This window comes from Pteronotus mesoamericanus, unplaced genomic scaffold (assembly GCF_021234165.1).
Source record: "Pteronotus mesoamericanus isolate MK-2021 breed Mesoamerican mustached bat unplaced genomic scaffold, CSHL_Meso_final contig_835, whole genome shotgun sequence".
Classification (NCBI taxonomy): Eukaryota; Metazoa; Chordata; class Mammalia; order Chiroptera; family Mormoopidae; genus Pteronotus; species Pteronotus mesoamericanus.
In genome coordinates, this window is record NW_026555266.1 from 370,372 (window position 1) to 388,883 (window position 18,512).

The 18,512-nt window shown below is 56.3% G+C and overlaps 2 protein-coding genes across 2 annotated transcripts; one reads left to right on the top strand and one right to left on the bottom strand.

Annotated features, from left to right (window-relative positions):
- The first annotated feature begins 1,357 nt into the window (after nucleotides 1-1,357).
- Nucleotides 1,358-6,622, top strand: PLPPR3 (phospholipid phosphatase related 3). The gene is made up of 8 exons (XM_054585323.1): nucleotides 1,358-1,408; nucleotides 1,721-1,841; nucleotides 3,706-3,891; nucleotides 3,973-4,114; nucleotides 4,213-4,408; nucleotides 4,504-4,561; nucleotides 4,746-4,919; nucleotides 5,279-6,622. The coding sequence occupies exons 2-8, from the start codon at nucleotides 1,767-1,769 to the stop codon at nucleotides 6,620-6,622; spliced, it is 2,175 nt and encodes a 724-aa protein (XP_054441298.1). The 5' UTR covers nucleotides 1,358-1,408; nucleotides 1,721-1,766.
- A 606-nt stretch (nucleotides 6,623-7,228) lies between these two features.
- On the bottom strand, nucleotides 7,229-17,935 carry PTBP1 (polypyrimidine tract binding protein 1). The gene is made up of 14 exons (XM_054585324.1): nucleotides 17,903-17,935; nucleotides 14,008-14,083; nucleotides 13,540-13,712; nucleotides 13,289-13,435; nucleotides 13,028-13,198; nucleotides 12,844-12,954; nucleotides 12,592-12,766; nucleotides 12,243-12,320; nucleotides 11,385-11,533; nucleotides 10,182-10,215; nucleotides 9,670-9,762; nucleotides 9,370-9,586; nucleotides 8,934-9,011; nucleotides 7,229-8,847 (listed from the first exon to the last, which is right to left on the bottom strand). The coding sequence occupies exons 2-14, from the start codon at nucleotides 14,030-14,032 to the stop codon at nucleotides 8,715-8,717; spliced, it is 1,584 nt and encodes a 527-aa protein (XP_054441299.1). The 5' UTR covers nucleotides 14,033-14,083; nucleotides 17,903-17,935; the 3' UTR covers nucleotides 7,229-8,714.
- Between the last annotated feature and the right edge of the window lie 577 nt (nucleotides 17,936-18,512).

The window sequence follows — 18,512 nt, forward strand, 5'->3', positions numbered from 1 at the left end:
CCCAGACCCTCAAGCTGTCAGAAAGTTCCTCCAGGACACTTCTTCATACTCCTGCCCACACCCCCCGACCCCGAGACACCCAAGAGTGACTGTCCCATCTTCCTCTCCTCCTCCTGCCTCCCAGGGGCTGGCTGTTTGTAGTCACCTTTCAACACGAGATTCCCAGCGGCAGCCCAGGCTCCACCAGCCAGGAAAACTGAGTCAGTCCACCTCCAGGTCTGGGGAAGCAGGACATATGGTCCTGGTCTGCCGAACTACCTGGACAGCCTTGGAGGACTGTGGATGGCTGACCAGGAGTAAAGGCCAGAGGCGAGCTCAATAATGTAGCCCTCACCCCCAACACTTAAGTACAGGGGTGACTGTCTGGGTCTGTCCTAGTTACCAGGGGTTCCCTAGTTCAGGACCACCTGTAGAGTTGGTGCTCAAGAGATGGTGAATAAATGAACTGAATAATAACCTATCCGTTTGGGGGCCTGGTGACCTTGGCCAGTCACTTTTAAGTTTCTCTGAGCCTCGGTTTCCCCATAAATGAGGTCTCAGCCAGTCCCCACCCCACAGGGCTGTGCGGAAAGGAGGAAATGACTACAAACAGCTCTAACTGCGTGTCAGAAAATTAACCGCGAGGGTCTTATTTGCCTCCCCACTCATCCGGGGCTATGGGGCCATTACTCCTGGGCGGAGGTGGGCTTGGTTAGGGGCCTGGACCGGCAGATCTGAGGGTGGACATCGGCAGGCAGGCGCAGGGACGAAGGTGGGCGGTGTGGAGAGAGGCCGGGTTGGGAAGAGGGCAAGCCCCCGCCCAGCTTCTTTGTGTCCTGATCGCTCTGTGCCCAAGCAGCTCGCCATGGAAACACAAGCGGGCGAGCGGCGGGCACCTGGGAGGGGGGTAGAGACGCGGAGTGGGGGCGTCAGAGACAGGGAGAAAAGCGGAGAGACGCAGAGATAGCCAGAGACCCAGGAACCCAGACCCTTGCCCCCGCACCCAGTATCGATGGGACTCCCGGGACCTATCCCTGGAGGGAAGGAGACCGCAGACCCCGAGCCTAGCTCGCTCCCACGGGACACTGGGACCCCTGACACCCAGAGACGGAGGAGGGGGGAGCCCGGGAGGCGGGGACCGCACGCCCAGGGCCTGGCCAGGACATCGACGCGCGCGACGCTTCCAGCGCTCCAAGACAAAGAGCCCCCGCCCCTCGCGCCGCATCCAGGCCGCCGCGGGTGCGGGGTCTCGGCGCCGGTCGGTGTCCCCGAGCGGGGCGGTGTCCCCTCCGCCTTCCCCTCCCGTCTGCCCTCCGCGCCCCCTCCCATCTCCCCTCCGCCCCTGCAGGGGAGGGGCCGTGCTTTGTGCTCCGCGCTCCGCCGAGCCGGCGCGGCCGCCAGCTCCGCCCTCCGAGCACCCGTGCGCCAGGTGAGGGGCCTGCGAGCCAGGCCCCGGACCCTCTGCTCTCCGAGAGGCCCCCGCCCCGACGCGGAGACTGCCTCAGACTGAGACCCCCAAACCCAGGCCGGCCCCGCCCTCTTTGTCCGACCTCCATCCTTGGTGTGCGGGTGTCAGTAGCCGATTGTTTGTCAGGGCCACAGTGTGCGGAGAAGGACACAAGGACACACGTCTTCCCTGGCCTCAGTTTCCCTGGGCCGCTCCTTCGCATCCCTGCCCGCCCCTCCCCCGTCGCTGCCGGATACCGGCCCCCGGACTCAGTCTGCGCCTCCCCTCCTCCAGCGCAGCGTTATCCCCTCCAAGCACGGCCTGTGGCACCCGCGACACCATGATCTCGGCTAAGGAGAAGAATAAAAGCCCAAAGGACAGCATGACGCTTCTGCCCTGCTTCTACTTCGTGGAGGTGAGTGTGTGGTTGGTGGGGGGTCGCCCGGGTGGGGCCTGGCAGAGGTCTCAGTTCCAGCGGCCCTGGGGACCCCCATGCTGAGGTACAGGGGTGGCACAACTCCGGTCACCCTTGGGTAGGGAAACAGCTAGGGTGCCTTGGGGTGGAGACTTGAGGAGTTGGGCTCTGCAGGATGAGTAGAAGTTTGAAGGGCAAAAGGGCTTCTGGGCTTCCTGAACAGCCTGGACAAATGCTGGGAAGTAGGACCTTCAGTCTGGGGTTCAGGCCAGTCGCTCACCTGGAGGGGCTGGAACAAGGTGCTGGGAGTCCTAAGGGCGGTGCAGTTCATGAGGGTGCAGTGTCTTCCTCCAGCTCTTGGGCTCTAAAGCCTGAGGATCTGAACTCCAGTCCCTGCTGTGCTGATCTTGGGCACTGGTGTGCTTCCCCTACAGGCGGGACACATAGCGAGGGCTTAATGAGTGTTTAAAAAGTAAAAGATAACAAGTGCAACCACCTGGCACAGAGAAGTGCCGATGATGACACAGGGTGACCTTTGTCCATTCTTGAGGGTTTGGTGCTGCCTTTAGCCTCCCTGTAGCCAAAATCTCCTGGACTTGACATGCCAGCCGGCACTCCAAATGCTCCTTGGGCATGAGACCTGCTCTTACAAACCCAACTTGGGCATTTCCCCTCCAAGAGCCCTCAGCCTGGTCCCTCCCTCTGTCCAACCCTAACCATGGGGCTGGGGGTGTCTGTCCCACTCTGTAACCTTTCCAGGGACAGATGGATGGCTGGGGCCCTTCCTAACGTGTTACACAAGACAGGAGTTAAGGTGGAAGCCTCTCTTGGGCTTCATCTGTGCTTAAGTTTCCTCAGCTGTGAAATGGAGGTGGGGGCTTCTCAAGGCAGCCCCTCTTAGACACTTGCGTACCCTCCGCCCCCCACAGTGCCACCCTGTCTCTCCCCTGTGGGTATTTTAATTTGAGATCGGGGGCGAAAATGGGAGGCATAGAACACTAGGAGAGTTTAATTCCTCCGAGAGATTCTGCCAGAATCTGTGCTCAATGGCTGCTTCTGGCCCATGTAAATAAACGAGTGAGTGATATTCCTTCAGGCACTATGCTTGCGTCATGTGATCGAGAACAGCTCAGCTTTCCTAACCTCAGTCTTACTTTCCGTACCTCTCGGGTGGCATGAGCAGACAGGACCATCATGTATGCTGTAGTACCCAACTTGGCGGGGGGGACACCTGACAAGGGTGTGCAGAGGACAGTTGCATGAATTAGCAACTCAATGATTTCATTTGTTTATTCATTCAGCACCGGCAATGGGCCAGATGTCTCTGTTCTTGGGGCTGAGTAGCAGGTTGGCATGTAGAGTATGGGAGCCTAGAGGAAATAAAGTAGCACAAGGGATGGAGAGATGGATGGCCAGAGAGGGCCCCTCTGAAGAGGGCTGGGCACCAGAGGGATGTCTAAAGGCAGCCATCTATCCTTGAGAGAAAAATCCCAGAGGCAGGAACATGTGCAATTTCTAAGTTGTTCAAGATGGCAAAGGGGGCTGGAAGGAAGAAATGGATGAATGAACTGGGGAGGAGGGTAGGTGTATGATTGATGGGAGGAAGGAAGCATGGGTGGATGGATGGATGGGTAAATCCATGGAATTATGAATGAATTCATGGGTGCAAGAACAGTTACGATGGATGGATGAACAATGGAGGCTATACAGTGGGTGGTGGGTTGGTCACTGCGTGATGGATGAGCTGATGATTGGATGCACTGCAACATGGACAGGTGGATGGGTGGGTGACTCAGTAGATGGGCTGAATTCAGGGACAGGTGAGTCAGTGAGCGCGTGTGACTCGCCAGGCATCTCTCTGCAGCTGCCCATTGTGGCATCCTCCATCGTGTCCCTGTACTTCCTGGAGCTGACAGACCTCTTCAAGCCTGCCAAGGTAGGTTTCCAGTGCTATGACCGCACGCTCTCCATGCCCTATGTGGAAACCAATGAGGAGCTCATCCCTCTGCTCATGCTGCTCAGTTTGGCCTTCGCTGCCCCTGCGGCCTCGGTGAGTCCCAGCATCCAGGGGTCTCGGCCAGCCCGTGGGTACCCCCGGCCAGGATCCAGCTGAGCAACCTCCTGTCGGCAGATCATGATGGGCGAGGGCATGCTGTACTGTCTGCAGTCTCGGCTGTGGGGCCGTGGAGGTGGCCCAGGTGGGGCTGAGGGCAGCATCAACGCCGGCGGCTGCAACTTCAACTCCTTTCTGCGGCGCACTGTGCGCTTTGTGGGTGAGTCTCTGAACAGCACCCAACCCCGCCATCCACACCCTGGAGTGGGCAGGTTCGGTCCCCAGCTCCCGCATACTCCCTGACCCTTTCACTCTTAGGCGTCCATGTGTTTGGCCTGTGTGCCACGGCCCTGGTGACAGACGTCATCCAGCTGGCCACAGGCTACCATGCACCCTTTTTCCTGACGGTCTGCAAGCCCAATTACACACTGCTGGGCACCTCGTGCGAGGCCAACCCCTACATCACGCAGGATATCTGCTCCGGCCACGACACCCACGCAATCCTGTCCGCAAGGTGAGCAGATCCCAGCCCTGTACCATTCAGTACGGGGAAACTGAGGCACAGAAGGATCTGGGATACAGTGGGGCTCACTTGGACATCCCTTACAGGAAGACCTTCCCATCCCAGCATGCCACGCTGTCGGCCTTCGCTGCAGTCTACGTGTCGGTGAGTCCCCAGCCCAAGCCTTGCCCACCCTATCGTGCCCCACCCCCCACTGCCCCTCACACCTACCCGGCCCCGCCCTCACCCCGCCCACAGCTGCCCCAGCTGCCCTGGCCCTGCCCTCCCCAGGCCCTCTTTCTCTCCCCACACCCCTTTGCCACTGCCCTGACCGCCACACTGCCTCCAGATGTACTTCAACTCTGTCATCTCCGACACAACCAAGCTGCTCAAACCCAGCCTGGTGTTTGCCTTCGCCATCGCAGCGGGTGTCTGCGGTCTCACCCAGATCACGCAGTACCGCAGCCACCCCGTGGATGTCTATGCGGGCTTCCTCATCGGTGCTGGCATCGCTGCCTACCTGGTGAGGGTCTGACCAAGGGGTCTGGTGGCTGTTAGGCTGGCCCTAGAGGGGGAGGTCTGAAGGTGGCGGCTAGCCCCTGTGGGGGAGGTCTGAGGAGGGGAGGCACAGGCACCAAGGCCTGGCTCTGCCCTGGGGGACTCTGACAAGCCCCTTGGAATGCTGGAATCAGAATCTCCTGGGCTCAGACTTGCCCATTGTGCAGAGTGTGAGTGACCTGAGGCAAGAATTTGCCCCACTGGGGAAAAGGTAGACTTTTCCCTTCAAGGGCCAGGCCTCCCCTCAGACCCCCAAGTCTGTGCCTGGTGGGGACTCTGATCTCCGGCCTCCGGCTTCACAGCCAGCCTGCATTTCACCCCCAGGCCTGCCACGCGGTGGGCAACTTCCAGGCCCCATCCACAGAGAAGCCCACGGCGCCGACACCTGCCAAGGATGCACTTCGGGCCCTGACCCAGCGGGGCCACGACTCGGTGTACCAGCAGAACAAGTCCGTGAGCACCGACGAGCTGGGTCCTCCAGGGCGGCTGGAGGGCATGCCTGGGCCTGTGGCCCGAGAAAAGACCTCACTGGGTAGCCTGAAGCGGGCCAGCGTGGATGTGGACCTGTTGGCCCCACGCAGCCCCATGGGCAAGGAGAACATGGTGACTTTCAGCCACACCCTGCCCCGAGTCAGCACTCCCTCACTCGATGACCCTGCCCGTCGCCACATGACCATCCACGTGCCGCTCGATGCCTCTCGCTCTAAGCAGCTCATCAGTGAATGGAAGCAGAAGTCACTGGAGGGCCGTGGCCTGGGGCTGCCTGACGAGGCCAGCCTGGGGCACATGCTGGTGCCTGAAGAGCCCATGGCAGAGGAGGAAGAGGAGGAGGAAGAGGAAGAAGAGGAGGGCGAGGAAGAGGGCCCAGCCCCACCCTCCCTCTACCCCACAGTCCAGGCGAGGCCAGGCCTTGGGCCTCGGGTCATTCTCCCACCAAGGGCTGGGCCACAGCCACTGGTGCACATCCCTGAGGAGGGGGTGCAGGCGGCAGCTGGCCTGTCCCCCAAAGGCAGTGTGGCTGTGCGGGCTAAGTGGCTCATGATGGCTGAGAAGAGTGGGGCTGCTGTGGCCACAGCCTCCACCCAGCCCCGCGTAGCCAACCCACCCCGGCTGCTGCAGGTGATTGCCATGTCCAAGGCTCCAGGTGGGCCTGGCTCCAAGGTGGCTGAGACGGCCTTGTCCTCCAGCTCCAGCTCCGACTCCTCACAGTACAGGTCACCGTCAGACCGCGACTCAGCCAGCATTGTCACCATTGATGCACATGCACCCCACCACCCCGTGGTCCACCTGTCTGCTGGTAACGGGCCCTGGGAATGGAAGGCTGCCGGGACCAAGGGGTCAGAGGGTGAGGGGAGCTATGAGCTAGGGGACGTGGCTCATGGCTTTCGTGGTGGGCCCAAGCCACTCGGTGTGTCCCCTGGCTCGTCTGTCAGCGACGTGGACCAGGAGGAGCCAAGGTTTGGGGCTGTGGCCACAGTCAACCTGGCCACAGGGGAGGGGCTGCCCCCACTGGGCGTAACCGATGGGGCTCTGGGGCCAGCCAGCCGGGAATCAACGCTGAGGAGGAAAGCTGCTGGCCTGGCACTGAGCGAGCGGGAGGTGTCTTGTGAATCAGAGGCCGAGAGCTACTACCACAAGATGCAGGCAGCCCGCAGATTCAAGGACTGAGCACCCATGGGCTTTGCAGGCTGGGGTGGGGGTGGGGGTGGGGGTAAGGGTAAACAGCATGGGGATACTGGGGAAGGAGGGTTGAGCAGGTGTTTTGAGATCGAGATCAGCTAATAAAACGTTGATACTGGATTCCTGGGTAGTCATTGGGTCAGAGGGTCCCCCAATGCAGGCAGGCCTGGCCACCCACATTAAGCCCCAGGGTCCTGAGGTGGCTGTGTGCCCTCAGGCCATTGGATGGGGGACCTGGCCCTGTACAGGGGAGGCCACGAGCAGAGGACTGGGCACTGAGAAGCAAGGCAATGGGTCCTGTTCTGTGTGCCCAGAGGGCTGAGCAGCAAGCTTTGAACTCTTGTCTGTGAAGCTGACATATTTCAGACACATACACAGATTCCCAGGGAAGTCTACCCTACAGGGACCAGAAGACTCCTAAAGCAAAGGGCTCAGTGGCCCACAAGACTTCATGCCTGGATATTGAATCCTGTGCCCATGGATAGCCAATCCTCACAGCCGGGGGGATAAAGAGGGCAAAAACGTCTGAATTCACACAGGAGAGAGAACAGCAGTGAAGACAAGCAGGCCCAAAAAAGAGGGAAATGAGTGCAGGATACAGAGTTTATTCAAAGTCCAGTACAGACTGGCCAAACTGCCTTTCTACAATGTGAACAGAGAGCCTGCAAAAAAGGCAAGAGTTGTTATAAAATCGCTTTAATTCAGTTCTCTCCGCATTACAAGCCATCAGGCAGGCAGTGGAATGTGCCATGCTCCACATTACAATACTGAGCCTGTAATTGCTGGTATCAAAATATACATTTGTGTCACCATAAAAAAAAAACCAAAAAACCCTGCGTTTTCTGCCCCTCATGTCTTACAACTGGTATAAAAAAATTATAAATATTTAAACCCTTGTCCCTACCCCAACATGAACACTCAGGGGTCCAGGCCCCAAGAAGGGCCGGCCAGCAAGAGGTCTGTGCACAGGAAAGCCCCTTGGACACGTGAGTGCGGGACTACACAAGGTACAGGAGACAGTTAAGACTCAAGGGCTGTTGTCCCACCTTAAGGGGCCCCAGCGTTAGAGGCAGACAAAAAACAACTTTGGTCCAAAATTTGCAGGATAATAGAAACCCTGAAAGTTTAAGAGCCCTTGTCCTCCCAGACAGAGAACAGGTTAGGTGTAAGGCATCTGGAGGTCTCAGGCCTCGGGCTTTTTCTAGGAAGAACCCAGGCTCCTCAGTGGCCCCCACTGCGTCTGCCCTGGAAACTAGATCCTGCCCTGCAACTTAATTACAAGGAATAAAATAAAAGTACAGTATACAAGGTCATATAAGCAGGAAATTTAGATTACACTCATACCATTTTTATCATCTTGCTATATAAAAGGTTACTTAAAACTATTTCTTTTGCATATAAATGAAGATTAGAATATTTGGTCAAGTGAAATATTGCTAGGCACAGATGTCTGCAACTGCATCAAAGCACAACAGAGAGATTTACAATGAAACAAAGCTCCAAGCTGAAGAAGCGCCAGGGATGCAACCTCAGGGCAGGGATCTTAGCCCAAGAGGGGCATCTCAAGCCAGGGGTGGGGCGGGGAGAATCACACACTTGATTAAAGGAGAGGGGTGGGGTACCAGGACTGGGGTATCAGCAGATCCTGCAGCTGGCAGCCTCCTGCCACACCAGGCACATGATACCTGCAGGAGGCTGTCCCCTCCATCCCCAAACCTCTATACATTTGCTACTGCAAGAAGGCCCTGCCAGAGCAGTGGGTTTTAAGGCACAAGAAAATTGAATGGAGGTTTGGGACCGCCCACCCCGCAGACTGCAGAAGGCACAGGCAAGGGGCCAGGGATGAGCAGGCATAACGTCCATGTGTCACCAAGAGCCTGAGGCTGGCACCCCATCTCCCCAAGGTGAGCAAGGTGAATTAGATTTAATTTTTTTAAAAACAGGTAAACTGATTTCTCTTTAAAAAAATAAAATCTCTGGTCTTTTAAGGTCACTTCAGCTGCTTTTAAAGTGGCTATTTTCTGGAATGATGGAAGTTGTCACCGGGACTGCCCGGCAGGCTGGTCCTTGGTGGTGGAGCCTAGATGGTGGACTTGGAGAAGGACACCCGCAGGTGGTGGTTCTCGCCCAGGTCGTGGTTGTGCAGGTCGATGAGCGCCTGGATGGCCTCCTCCACTGAACCCATTTGGATCAGCGCCATCTTGCGGTCCTTCCTGTGGGACAGGAGGGGGACAGAACATGAGGTGGCAGGGGTGGGAGAGGGAGGAGAGGGCTTGTGGGGAGAGGGTTTCGTGCTCACTGGAAGAACTTGAACCCTTTGACAACTCCGCCGTTGCTGGAGAAGAGGATCTTGAGGTCATCCTCGGATACAGAGGGCCTGTGGAAAGAGGGCAGACCTGAGCCGCAGATCCCGCTGGTGAAGAGCAGGACCACGGCTACTCCCTTGAAAACAGTTAATTCTCAGAGGGGAGGAAGGCCTGGGGCTGCTTCACCCTTTTAGGAATCCACAAATAGGATACTGAAGAATTACATCTGAAGTCTATCAGAACCACAGAAAATACAACACTTGACTTCCAAAAATGATGCCAAACAGGCACAAACGCCCCCCCCCCCGCGCCTTCCTCATTTGTTTTGGAAATGTTCAGAAAAGGCAGAGGCTGCTTGTAGCAAGACCACCTGTCAAAAGCCTGGGATTTCTGGGATGGCCCCACGCTGCCCATCCATGAGACACCTACGGGATGTTGGAGAGGTGCAGGGTAGCTGAGGGTGGGAAGATGTTCTGAAAGTTCTTGGAGCCAGGCTTCTTGAAGCGGTGCAGGGGTGAATTCCCATAGTCCTTGGTGAGGCCCTGGTCTTCCTGGCCCTCACGGGGCAGCTGCACATTCTGGTGCTTAGAAAGTGTGATGCGCACGGGCTTCCCATGCAGCTTGTGCCCGTTGAGGTGGCTCATGGCTGGAAAGGCGAAACCCATGTGACAAAGGCCCCAGAGGCACATGCCCACCCCCGACCCCCCACTCCAGGCCATCACCCCTTACCCAGCTGTGCCTGGCTCCCGTCGGCCATCTGTACCAGGGCGTTCTCCTTCTTATTGAACAAAATCTTCACCCGCTGCACATCGCCATACACGCCTTCAAAAGCGCGGGGACAGGGCCCTGAGCCTGGGATCTGCTGCCGCCTCCCCCACCAGCCCCCGTGACCCCGCACACCCTCACAGGGCTGGCTCTTCCCGAAGGTTTGCTATTCTGCCTCTGGGAACCTGCATCTAGTCACAGGGATGTTACCAGGAGGACTACCTTCAGCAAAGAAGTCATAAAATCCAGAAAAGGTCAATTGCCAAAGAGCCATCACTTTACATGCTACCAACACGCTTAACTGCGAGAGCATGCAGGGCAATGAACCATGCGTGTCTACGAAATCCAAATAAATACACAAACCGAAGGCAAACCAAGTAACGAGGCAGAAATGCAAACTCATAGTACATCTTAGGGCGTAAAAATAACCTCAATTAAATGAAAACAAGATAATAAAAGTGTGAATGATAACATACCGAAAAGAATAAAGAGGCTTTGGGGTGTGACTCTCTTTAGAGGACAGCAGAGCAAGGCAGCGGAGGGACAGGGAAAGGGAGAGGTCAGGGGGCGAGTTGCCATCGTCCACCACGAGGAGGCAGCCCCGCAGGCGTGCAGGTTGATGGATGATGAAGTTGTCAGGATGTTAATATTCAAGGGCAGGTTGGTTTCCGGAGAGCAGGGTTTGAGGGGGAATTTTGTTTTTATTTATTTATGGTTTTGTTTTGTTTCAAGCAACAACAGGAAGCAGAAGTACCGTGCAGTCAGTTGGCAAAGAAATTCCGGATCAGAAAAAAAATTGGGAAAGGGGAAGGGGAGAAAAGAAAAAAAAAGTAGCAAAAAACACAGGTCAGTAAATACATAAGAAAATCCGCAGTGTTCCATCAGTCAGATCTACACACATTACTAGTCACAGGTCCACCTCGTGGAGCAGGCAGGAAAGCACCTGTCCGCACAGTGAGCAGGAGACGCTGCTGCCCCTCCGGCCTCGCCCTGCTCCTGCCAAGCCCCTTGCTCGGCTCAGTTCCCCCGGAAACTGTCTCCTGCTGACTGCTGCGGGGAAAGTATAAACGCTCACACAAGCACGAGGGGTGGAGTCTGTTAGTGAGGCTTCTAGAGCATCTAACTCAGACAAGGCACCGGCCGCCCCAGGCCAAGAGATCATAGGAGTGGTCAGACAGATGAGAAAAGTCTGAAACGCTAATTGAACATTAATCCCATCTTTCAAGAGTTAAATATTTTGAGCCTTGATCTCACCCAAGCTCTCTGAGCCAAACTTGGCCCTGAGACAAGTGTAGGTTGGCTATTCTAGGGACTGTGACCTGGAGTTGTGGGGGCAGAGCAAACCGTGGCCCTCCTGAGCAAAAGTGCCCAGAGACCTCTTCAGACAGAGGTATGTCTGGCTTGAAATTTTGATTACTTTCATGTATTGGAAAAAAACTTCAACTCTGAACACTATGTAGTTGGAAACATACACCAGGATGTTAAGGGAGAGATCCCTGCCCAGTGGGAAGGGAGGGGAAGATGCAGCGCGCATAGAGTGGGGCTACACAAAAACTGGCCTATGGATAAACTCCAGGGGGTTACAGGGGCGTGGCCTGCTGGCAGTTTGCACTAGGACCCCACAGCACAACTCCCCTGACTAGAGTCTCCGGAATGAACAGCCTGTAAGAGCCACGTACCTCGGGGTTGAGGTTGCTGACCAGCAGGACAGAATTTCCAGCCCCTGCCAGGCCTGGGATGGCGATCCGGCCTGCCGCTGCCGCCGCCGCTGCCGCCGATGGGATGGCCAGAGGGGCCAGGGCCCCATGCACATTGGGAACAGAGAGGCCTGCAGAAAGAGAGGCAGTAAGGAGATGAACAGCAGCACCTGCTTTCCACCAAGAGAGGAGTGAAGTCCTGCCCATTCTCATGCAAAAGGAGATATGCAGAAGGTGCCTGCACTCCACCTGTCCTGGCCAAGTGGCCTGCTGGCTCCTTCATACTCCTCACAGCAGACTGCACTGGGTTTGGACCGGGCTACATGCGCCTATATAGCACAAAAGCTCTAGCTCCATGAATGCAGAATCGAGCCTTGGCCTTGTGTGCATGCAGGTGCCCATCACCATGCAGATGGCATGCCGGGCAGGGCACAGCAGGCTCAAGACCTCACGACTGTCACATGGTGACGGTCACATGGTCAGACGCCCAGCCCCCAGGAGGGATGCTCAGGTGTGCCCGCCCAGCTCATGCTGCTCTGCTTACCAGGACACTTAAATTCACCTACTAGGGACACAGCCCTCCAACCACTGTGTGCACACGTCCTTGCCCGGGAGGTGCTTAAAGGAATCAGACCAGAGACTGGGGGGTTAGAGTACTCTCTGCATGTCCCTGTCCTACAACTACCCTGTCCAGGCTCCTCAGGGAACCCAGAGGCCCGCGCCCAGGAAGATGGGCTCCCCCCATGACTGTGCCCGTCAGCTCGCATGTTGGCAGAGCTACTGAAAGGTGTGTGGGCATGCACAGTCGGCTGTGGGGACCAAGACCAAGTGTTTGAGTACCTGCAGCTTGAGGAATGGCAAAGGTGGGAGGGAAACCAGCTCCTGCATACGGAGAGGCTGACATTATACCAGGTGCACCTAGAAACAAATGAGACACTAATCATCGCACCCACAACCTCCGCCACCAGAGCCAAGTGAGCCGAGTCGGCGTACCCCACACCCAGCAGGCAGGTCCAATGTCCACCTGTGCTGGGTGCTATGGCCATGTAAGGAGTAATGGGCGCCAACCTCCCTGGGCGCGGGGCAGGCACCATGGGACTCCTGGGGCCTGGGCACTTAAGAAACTGAGCTATGTGTCCTGGTCTACCACAGCACATGGCGGTACCGGGCACCTCACCGGGCATCTTACCGAAGGCCGCAGCCATGGTCTGGTCCAGTGAGGGCTGGCTGTCACCAGAGGGCAGGTCAGGACGAGTGTAGTCTCGGCTTTTGTCATTGTTGTACTTGACATTGAGGCTGGTAAGCTTGGAAAAGTCAATGCGGAGTGTGCAGCAGGCGTTGTAGATGTTCTGCCCATCCAGTGACTGCGGGGAAAGATTGTGAGTGGCTCGGGCCCTGGAGCTGCAGGATGGACAGGCAGGCACCCCCAGGACCCACTTACCAGCTTGGCGTGTTGGGCGCTCACGGGTTCAGCATACTGCAACAGTGCCTGAAACTGGTTGTTCTTGGTGAAAGTGATGATTTTCAAAACTGTGCCAAACTTGGAGAAGATCTACCAGAAAAAGAACAGTCAACCTCTACCCAGGGCCTGGGTAGAAGTTAGGACACACTGGCTCCCACCTCACCTGGTGAAGCACATCCAAGGTGACTGGGTAAAAGAGGTTCTCAACGATGATCCTGAGCACTGGGCTCTGGCCAGCCATCGCCATCCCGGCATCCACAGCAGCTGCCGAGGCAGCCAGCGCCAAGTTCCCTGACTGAACCGAGTTCACCGCGTGCAAAGCTGCCTGGGCCCGCTGTGGAGGAGACAGCCTTGAGTCCCCCCATGCCCACACCAAGAGCCCTACCCTGCCCTCGACCCCAGAGGGAACAAGAGGATGACGCACCGCCTGGTTGGGTGAGCTGTCAGTCTTAAGCTCCTTGTGGTTGGAGAACTGGATGTAGATGGGCTGGCCGCGAAGCACAGGCGTCACTGAGGTATAGTAGTTCACCATGGTGTTGGCCGCCTCCTCTGTGTTCATCTCAATGAAGGCCTGGTGGGGGTGGGGGCATGAGCCAGGCCCAGCCCCTGGAGCAGCCTTGTACCCCACCCCCTTAAGAGCAGGCCCAAAGGTTTTGCTGGAATGGGCTCACACACCTGGTTTTTCCCTTTCAGCATCAGAAGATTGGTGACCTTCCCAAAGGGTAGTCCCAGAGAAATGACCTCGCCTTCGGTGACATCGCTGGGGAGCTTCCGGATGTGGATCACTCTGGAGGGCACACCTGCACTTCTGTTGTCACCTTTGAACTTCTTGCTGTCGTTTCCGTTTGCTGAAAAGAGGGATCGTTTTTCTGGCACAGAGCACCTCTCAGGCTCCCACACAGCAGGATTCCCCCTCCTCAAAACCAGCTTCCTCTGTGATGCGGCCAGAGTGGTTTCCGCATCTGGTCCAGCCTCCACCCAAACCTAAGTTCCCAGGGAAATGTGTCCATGTGTGAACCAGGGCTCAAGATTATAGCCAGTATCAGTTCACCCCAAGTGTCTTCATAGCACAGAGGACACCTGGGCACACAGAGGGAACCCCCCCTGTGGCAGGGACTGAGGGGAAGGTAAGTTAGTAGTTACCTGCGGAGGCCGAGTTGCTGCTCATGATAAAGGGTCCGTTAGTAACGCAGGCAGAGAAGAGCTCGTCCGATCCCCGCTGGAAGAGAGGGCACACTGTAGCAGGGATGGAGGTGGCCTGGCACAGGGCTACTGACCCCCTCTAATCCGAGGACACCCTGCTGCTCGGACCTGAAGAGACTGCCCTGCCCTGCACCTGTCCCACCTTGCGAGAGCCTCATGGTTCTCCTAAACCCCCAGATGTAGCTGCTTTTCCAAGACAGGGGGCTTGCATGTCACTCTCATACCCAGGTTCTGGGGGACCCTTCCTGGGTCTGTGGACAGGCCTCAGGTCAGGTGCCTCAATGGTAGGCCCAGACAGCCACCTTGAGACTGCTAAACAGCCTTCAGTCATCACAAAGCTGCTCACAAACTTGAAAACAAAGCCCCCTTGTCACACTGTAGCTACTCCCTTGGCCTTAGGAGCCTGGCCTATTTTCCAGCTGTGTGAGGACACCTGAGCCACAGCCTCATCACTCACTGACTAGAAACACTACCTCTCCGTGAGCTGGCGACACTATCCAGTGACTGCCCAGTGACCGAGAAAATGGGGGCCGAGAGTAGATCTTGAACTGCCTGTCTGCAGATGGACAGGCTCCTGTGACTTCTGACCTGCCTCTTTTCTTTCTCCCCAGAAACAACTTGTTGACGCCTAAGTCTCAATCTAATTGAATCAACTACCTGATAATGTTAGACTGACCCTGCTGTGGGCTTAGGCCTAGCGACAGGACTGCGTTTACTCAAGGGGTGAGCTGGATCAAACCGTGTGGTACTCAGCCAGAGACTCAAGATGCAGCCCCCACCCTAGGACTGCCCTGCTAGGAACAGGAACATGAACACCAGGAGCTTGCAGGCTCCAGGAGCCGCTGGGGAGGGGCAGGGGGAGCGCAGCTGTAGCAGGGCTCCATCAACAGGAACAAGGACCAAGACTGGCAACCAGGGCAGGGTGTCCCCCCCACCCCGGTTCCCCCCCTCAGTCTCCCTCAAGCCTGTGGCAGGAACAGGAAAGACCAGCTCGTCCGGGACTCCAGCTCTCAGAGCTTAAGAGCCTCGCCCCTTCTCCCTCAAATTGCCTTTTCTCAAGGACACCTTATCTTTGTCCTTCCTCCAAACTGCCAACTTAGTTGTTACTCAAGCACAGCCATCAGGCCTGTGATGCTGCCATGTGGCCACCCATCTTTCCCCAGGAAAGCGGAGGTTCCCTAGAAACCCTCAGAACTGCCACACACTGCCATGGGTGGCTGTTGAAACCTGAAGGGAACGAAGGTTTACAAACTGCCCTTTGGGATGAGGATCAGAATAGCCACAGCACCACTGGCTCCCTGCTGTGGGCATGTCCCCTCATTGTGGATCCCTGACTGCCCAAACACTGAGAGACATCCCTCCCCCCAGCTCCCCACGGCCCAAGGCTTCAAGGGCTACACGGAGGATGGGTGCCTACAACTGCAGTGCAGACCCAGGGCTGTGGCGCATGGCTCAGAATGGGGGCTGCTATGTCCCTGTAGCGCTTAGAGACGAGGAATGCAGTTAAGACTGCTAGTCTTTGAGGGTTGGAGGTTAATAAAGTGAAATGTTCTGCGCCTGTCATGATTCTGAGCTCTTCTTTCCCTGAGTGGACACACCCAGTGCTTTAAAACTCAGCACTGCAGGCAGACAGACCTCGGTGGGGGGGACAAAGCCAAGAGGTAGAGTGCACCCACCCTAGCTCCAGAACCTGCTGACACCAAGGGCAGGTGAGCCCCCCACAGGTAAGTCCCTTCCTGTCTCTGGACCAGGAGCTCTGACCCACGCCTCTACCCTACTTCAAAAGTGCCTCCCCCAGAGCTGGACAAAGGCCAAGCACCATGTGGCTCCCACGTGCTGGCTGCACAACCTTAAAAAGGGCCATCTTGACTCCTGTCTTTGACTAGTGCCAGGCAGAGTGTCACTTGAGTGGCAGCATTCTTGGCTCTCAATGGTGTTTCCATAACAGATGGCCAGGTACTCCCACATCTGTGGGGCAAACTGGGACCGCCTGTCCATCCATATCTCCCCAACTCCTCCCGCCAAGGACACAGGCCTGGTCAGCTATGCAGCAACACCCCTTACCCAAAAGCACAGGGACACCCAGGTGCAGCAGTGACCAGCAGCTCAGGAGACTGACCACTGAGGCAGACACTCCCGAGGGTAGAGCCTCAAAGGGACATGGTCCAGGCCAGGCGCTGAGGCTTCCCAAAGGCTTTGACTCGGACACAGCTGGGTCAGGCTGCAGGCACAGCCACACTGAACATATGACCCAAGCAAGGCTCGGGGAATAGTCCAACTGCCTCTGGACAGGCCACCCAGCGGATTGTGCCTTTCACAGCAGGCCCTTGGGGAGATCCCATGGCACCTTCCTGAAAGTCAGTTAAGCATCTACTGGAAAGGCCTGAGCTGTGAGCTTCCTGCTCCCAACAGCATGTAGGGGAAACCTTTGCTTTTGCTTTTTAATCACTAGCTAACCATCATTAACCTCTGAGCACCTCTAACTTAGAGCACAGCTTATTCTAAAGCTGGAGTGACTGCCAATGGTGCCCAGAGCCCAACTGTGCTGCCCACCCGGTAGGCTGGGGTACAGGTACCAGGCTGTGCTGGCAGAGGGCCTTAGCCCTGCACACTGGAGCCTCAAGGTTTGTCCCATGCAGGTCTGATTCTGCAAGCACAGGTCCCCTGGGGCTGGCCAGACGGGCCGCTCCAAGGACAGCCCAGGGCAGAGCTGCTCCAGCTGGAAACAGGCAAAGCCAGGTGGATTACGGGAAGCCAGGCATTTTCTATGATGGTTACAGATGCTTCAGATGAAAGTCTCCCTCCTCCCACCACTGAACAAACAGGTTTTATCTGCAGGAGGATCAGGACAGGCAGCATGTGAAGACAAGACTCCACCTGGAAAAACTGAAACCTGGCCCAGCAGCATGGACCACTGACCAAGCCACCTGCAGTAGACACCCCAGCCCCCAGTCCCTGCCAGCAGATAGCACCAAGTTAGCCCCAGGCCCCCTTGGAGACCATGTTCTGGGACAAACACAGGCCTGTTCCTGTGGAACAGCAGCAGTCAGCTTTACCCTTTCTACAGCTTTAATGTCCAAGCACTGAGGACAGTACGTAAAGGGGATCTAGCATGTATTTTCCTTTATCTCAAAAAAATGCTATGGGCCCTGCCTGGTGTGGTTCAGTGGATTAAATGCCAGCCTGTGAACTGAAAGGTCACTGGTTTGATTCCCAGTCAGGGCACATGCCTAGGATGTGGCCCCATCACCAGCTGGGGGCGTGAGAGGCAAGATGGATATATCTGTCACACAGAAGCTTCTCTCCCTCTAAAAATAAAATCTTTTTGTAAAAAGCTATGGGATTTTCAAACCAAAAAGTATTCAAAATGCAATGCCATCAAAAGTAGCTCCTCTCTACCCTCCAGTCCCACCAACCACCCCACAAACTCCTTAGGGTACACCCAGATTTTGACTTTTTCTCTACTGAATCAAGGGTACTTAGAACACTGAGTGGATACTCTCAGCCCCGACCACACATCCCAGGATTCTCACCAGGGGAGAGAAGAGGGGCCCCAAACTAAGGCCAAAAGTGCATTTACCACTGAGGGACCACCTGACCCACACCCCTTGAAACACAGAGCGTGAAATGGACTGGATACAGGCAGGGCAAAGGAAAGATGTCTTTAGAATTCCTGGCCTGCAAATCCGCCACCCCACACAAACTACAGATCACAAGAGAACTGCTGTCGGAAGGAAGCACCAGTGCTCAGCAGAAGGAGCGAAGGGGCCCACATGGGTAGCACCAGATCAGAGGCCGCGCCAGCTAACAGGGTAGCAGAATCAGCAATGCCTACCTTTGTACCAACTGCTATGTCTGGGACAATGCTGTAGAGAGAGAAAGAGAAAGGGAGAACGTTAGCAGGTGTACCACAGCAGCTGCTGCCAAGGCTCCCGGGACAGGCTGGCCTGTGTGAGCCTTCCCTGGCTGCACAAGCCGCACCCCCCCCCCACCCCCCATTTTGAGGTCCTCAGATAACTAGTAAACTTAGGGCGGGGAAGTGAGCTGTCGTCCATTTAATCTCAACTTGAAAAGGAGCCATCATTGTCTTCCAGCTCTCCTCCCTCCCAGCAGGACCCCAGACAAAGACACCCCCTCCAAAAGCCCCAGGAGGGACACTTGATGCTTGCTGTTAAAGCATGAAATGCTGTTGTTTGCTTTCTAAAAACTGGAAATGCTTGGAGAACGTTTTCAAGCAGAGAAGGAAGACCAGTGAGAAGACAACTCACAAGGCCCTGGGGTCAGAGCTCCAGGGGGATGAGAGGGGAACTCAACAAGGGGACTCTGTTCAAAAAAAGGCAGGCTCCCTCAGAGGAAGGAGACAGCAGAGATGAAACCATCAGATTAAATTAACACAAGTTACTCATCAACCTGGCTCCGTGTGATTGGACTTTCTCCCTGCTGGA